The 4020-nt window shown below is 36.0% G+C and overlaps 1 protein-coding gene across 5 annotated transcripts; it reads right to left on the bottom strand.

Annotated features, from left to right (window-relative positions):
• Positions 1 to 742: 742 nt before the first annotated feature.
• Positions 743 to 3781, bottom strand: LOC115998601 (poly(A) polymerase PAPalpha-like). 5 transcript variants are annotated; one of them, XM_031238209.1, is made up of 7 exons: positions 3444 to 3781; positions 2997 to 3044; positions 2609 to 2734; positions 1920 to 2012; positions 1522 to 1588; positions 1355 to 1412; positions 743 to 1165 (listed from the first exon to the last, which is right to left on the bottom strand). In XM_031238209.1, exons 3-7 carry the CDS (start codon positions 2615 to 2617, stop codon positions 1093 to 1095), a joined length of 300 nt encoding a protein of 99 aa, XP_031094069.1. In that variant the 5' UTR covers positions 2618 to 2734; positions 2997 to 3044; positions 3444 to 3781; the 3' UTR covers positions 743 to 1092. The 5 variants fall into 5 exon arrangements, 3 of the variants coding, with proteins under 3 accessions (XP_031094069.1, XP_031094068.1, XP_031094070.1); XR_004093915.1 differs by having other exon boundaries at positions 1920 to 2734; positions 2943 to 3044; XR_004093916.1 differs by having other exon boundaries at positions 1920 to 2726.
• Positions 3782 to 4020: the final 239 nt, after the last annotated feature.

Below are 4020 nucleotides of genomic sequence, written 5' to 3'. Positions count from 1 at the left end.
GAACTTTTGCTTGTCCTCAAACAAAGACTAAGGACAATTCACTTTCCAAGCTATGAGTGAGGACCGTGTGTGCAAAAGTAAGGACCCTAAACCCTAAACCCTAAACCCTAAACCAAACACCAAAATTATTAGATTATAAGTGAGGACCTTGTGTGCACAAGTGCTAAGTTGAGATTATGCAAAACATGGCTCAAGATGAGATCCCATACGCTTGCCTTTCTTACTCCCACTAGATCAACCTTTGGAATGCATGAAATGATCAAATAGGTCTTTATTCGGCTTGTAACGGGGCTAAGGGTAAATAGTTTAAAAAAGAAAGGGGTATGGAAAATAAATAAAAGGAGAGAATTTCACACCTATTCACAAACTAAACTAAAAGATATTTCACTACAAGAAAATTCGCGATTCGCGACGAAAAAATTCCGTCGCAAAACAACTAAATTCCGTCGTGAAATGAGTTTTGCGACGGAATCGCGACGCAACGAGTTTTGCGACGGAATCGCGGCGGAATTCGTTCCGTCGCGTATCGGCTTGTCGTATCTTCATTTGCGAGGGAAAATTTCCGTCATCAAAATTTCGCAACGGAATAATTCCGTTGCAAAATTTTGCGATGGAATCGCGACAGAAATATTCCATTGCGAATGTTTCCGTCGCAATTTGGTGGCAAAATATTTTTTAAAAAAATAGGAAAAAAATAGGGTATCTGCGTCTGTTCTTTATACAACAGACGCAGATACTCCTTAAAAAAGACAAAAATATTCCTTTTTATACATTGTAACTCTCAACTCAATACAAACACCATTACAATTCCAATTACAGAAACACCATTACAATTCCAATTACAGAAACACCATTACAATTCCAATTACAGTGTACTTCACTCACTGTAAAAACTAAAAAATAATCCATGAAATTACAAATTTACAGTTCCAAATTAAAAATAATTGAAAGCTACAAAGTCTTTGGCCACTACTGTTATTGTACCTAAAATCCCATAGAGCAAAGGACCCCTTGGTTGAAAATTGAATATAGACAAATAGGATTTAAGTGAAGAGGGGAGTAAAATCATGAGCATAGGAAAATGTAGGAGCCCTATGTTCTTAAGCACTTTAAGCTCTTTAAATAAAGAACTATATCAAAAATTTGTCCATGGTCATTTTTTAACCTGCAAAGTCAATTGAAATAAAGAAATACAGAAATTAGAAAAACTAACATATAGAGTGGTGAACATATAGCTCAACGTATAGAGTGGTTTAGAAAGAGGAACTCCTGAAAGAACAAAACTTCAGGCATTGTTTTATTACCAAATTTTAATTCATAGATATGAATGCATGTGAAATACAAGCAACATTACCTACAATCAGTAGTGGGAAGGAGAATATGGACCATAATATTATCCTTTGCTTGTGACCCTACATTAAAAGAACAGAAACGTGGGATAAAAAAGATGAAGAAAATAATGATAGGCCGGATTTAATTTAAGTTTTCAAATCAGCCAAATAGCAGCAGAGCGCATCTTACCTTGACCTGAATAAGAATGTGCCCATAATGTAATCCAACAAGGCATGTTATGGCAGCCATTAAAGAACTGAAAATTTTCAATTAAAATGAAGAAGAGGAAAACATTTGGATTAAGAAGGGAAAAGGGGAAAAAGGAGCACTCAAAGTTGAACTACGGTCAAAATTAATTTTTCTCACAGCTTATGCCAGTAAAAGTAGGACAAAACTAAACTCTAAAATTGCAATTGCATAAGGGCTAAGGCTAAACTAAACTTTAAACAATTTAAAATAAAAATAAAGGAAGAGGGAGAGGGATAGAGAGAGCATAACTGCATAATCAGGGGAATTGATGAATAACACTGATCAGTAATAAGATTAAGACAACATAGGTTACTTCAAATAATTTAGCTCACAAACACCTGAATATTAGGAACTAAATGCAAAACTTGATCAGTAACTCTGCATCCATTAAGACTACGAACAGTCGGCTCATCAACACCCTGCAATATGGACTTGAGAAATATCCAAGTCCGGCAACAAACAAATAGTTAAAATGTGCTACACAGATTTTAACTTCTAAATAGACTAACTTCCTTGAAAGAAAAGTAAACAAGTAGAATTCATATAGAGGATAATCCCTACTCAAAAGGAAGTATTAGAAGGTATAAAATCATTAGAGTAGATACATAAAATCAAGGAAACATTATATATTATGTGGCAGGGAAAGCACCTCAGGGATAATAAATCATCAATAATGAAAACATAACTTTAAAGCATTACATATCACTGCAAGGTTAATAATAAATCATCCCTCATTTAGAGAATTAAATAATAGTACAAAACATAACATTGACATGCAGTTTAGTGTTAGAAGCCAAACATTAAGCCATTCATGAATTATAAAATTTCTAGTGTAGGGTACAAAGATAATTAAAGGCAAAATTTTGAGCTTTTCATTACTTGATGAGATGAATTCAAATGATTACTTTGAAATGAACTTATCTAAACCAGAAAGCATTAACAGCTAGTAATGAGGCATCCTTGAGTTTTTCACTATCTCATGCAATAAAGCATAGCAATCCTAAGTATTCAGATACAAATATTTTACCATTCTCATGTAGAAAATCAGTAATAGGCCTTGCTTGGCCAAGAGCTTGAGAAAGAACAACTTCTAGAGCCTCCATCTTTAAAGGCAAGCACATGAATTGATGGTTATACTTCTAAATCTGAAAAACTGAAATACGACAGTTAGAAAGTGATTGTGCAGGAAACAATCTATATTTAGTGGCTAAAGTGGGGTCAAAGTGAAAGGAGGATCTGTAACTGCAAGCTTTTGCAGCAATGTCTAAATTATTTCATCACTGCAAGTAGTCAAAAAAAGTTCATCTGCGGTTTGCAAACTCCAGATTAAGTTATATAAAACATTAAGTCCAGGAAAATACACAAACTGAATGAAATGCAAGTCATGTTTGCCTCTCTCATAATGACATCAGTACCATTTTAGCTATCAGTCTCTACTCAAACCATGTTTTGACCTCTTCAACCTGCAAGATCAGAAGTGTTTTAGCTAAAGAAAAATTAGTAAATTAGTGATAATAAATTAGTCATAAAAACAGATACTAGAATTTATTTCTAGCCTAGGATTTCTAGGACACCAATTCCAAATTAACCTAAGATATCATCAGTGCTTAATTTAAGTTCCAGTTGTGCCCATCCATCTAATCTTCTCTATATCAACTCCATAACTTAGATCACCACACCCATGAAAATACCCACCTAACCACATACAACCATAAATATTCAGTAAATCAAGAATATTGAATTGAAACAAAACTTGGTAAAAGCCGTGGCAACAAGCAAAGGGGTAAAGCCCTAAATCAGTAAATCAATAATATTGAATTGAAACAATACAGATGAATTGAAACAATCAGTATAAACATTACCTCTTTTGTCGCCGGTGGCCTTCAGCGGTGGTCAGGCGAGTGGTGGCTGCGGCCTGCGTGACAGCGTGAGTGATGACTGGTGAGTGGACGGCGGTGGCTGGGGTGGAGGCGTCGGCTCTGGCGATGGGGAGGCGATGGCAGCGGCAGCGTCGCAGTGCTCTCTTAATCAGAAGAAACGACGGTGGCGGTGGTGTGTGAGCTGTGGCTATGGCGGTGGCGTCGGTAGCTGTGGCTATGGCGGTGGCGTTGTCGGCAGCTGTGGCAGTGGCGTCGGCGGCGGCCATGGCGAAGGGGCGAAGGTTGAGGGATTGAAGCTGTGCGGCTGAACTGCTGAAAAGAAAAATATGATTAGGGTTATAGTTTTTGTTTTTTTTTTTTTATAAATATAATATATGCTTTAAAAAAAAAAACAAAAAACAAATCAAGCAACGTCATTTTACTCCCTTGCGATATTTATTATTTTTATGAGAATTGTTCATTTTAGCAATGGAATAAATTCCGTCGTAATTTTCATCGCCATTTCACGATGGAAATTAAATCCGTCGTCATTTCGGTCGTTATTTCGCGACGAAAATAA

Source organism: Ipomoea triloba, chromosome 12 (genome assembly GCF_003576645.1).
Source record: "Ipomoea triloba cultivar NCNSP0323 chromosome 12, ASM357664v1".
NCBI lineage: Eukaryota > Viridiplantae > Streptophyta > Magnoliopsida > Solanales > Convolvulaceae > Ipomoea > Ipomoea triloba.
The sequence above is the reverse complement of the archived record's forward strand: the minus strand, read 5'-3'. Positions and strand labels throughout refer to the sequence as shown.

What these genes read in the sequence shown, in the direction of transcription:
- LOC115998601 (XM_031238208.1), bottom strand. An exon ending in ACATTCTTATTCAGGTCAAG is followed by an intron (nt 1,413 to 1,521) that starts GTAAGATGCGCT and finishes CTTTTAATGTAG; the next exon opens with GGTCACAAGCAAAGGATAAT. An exon ending in CTTCCCACTACTGATTGTAG is followed by an intron (nt 1,166 to 1,354) that starts GTAATGTTGCTT and finishes TTGACTTTGCAG; the next exon opens with GTTAAAAAATGACCATGGAC.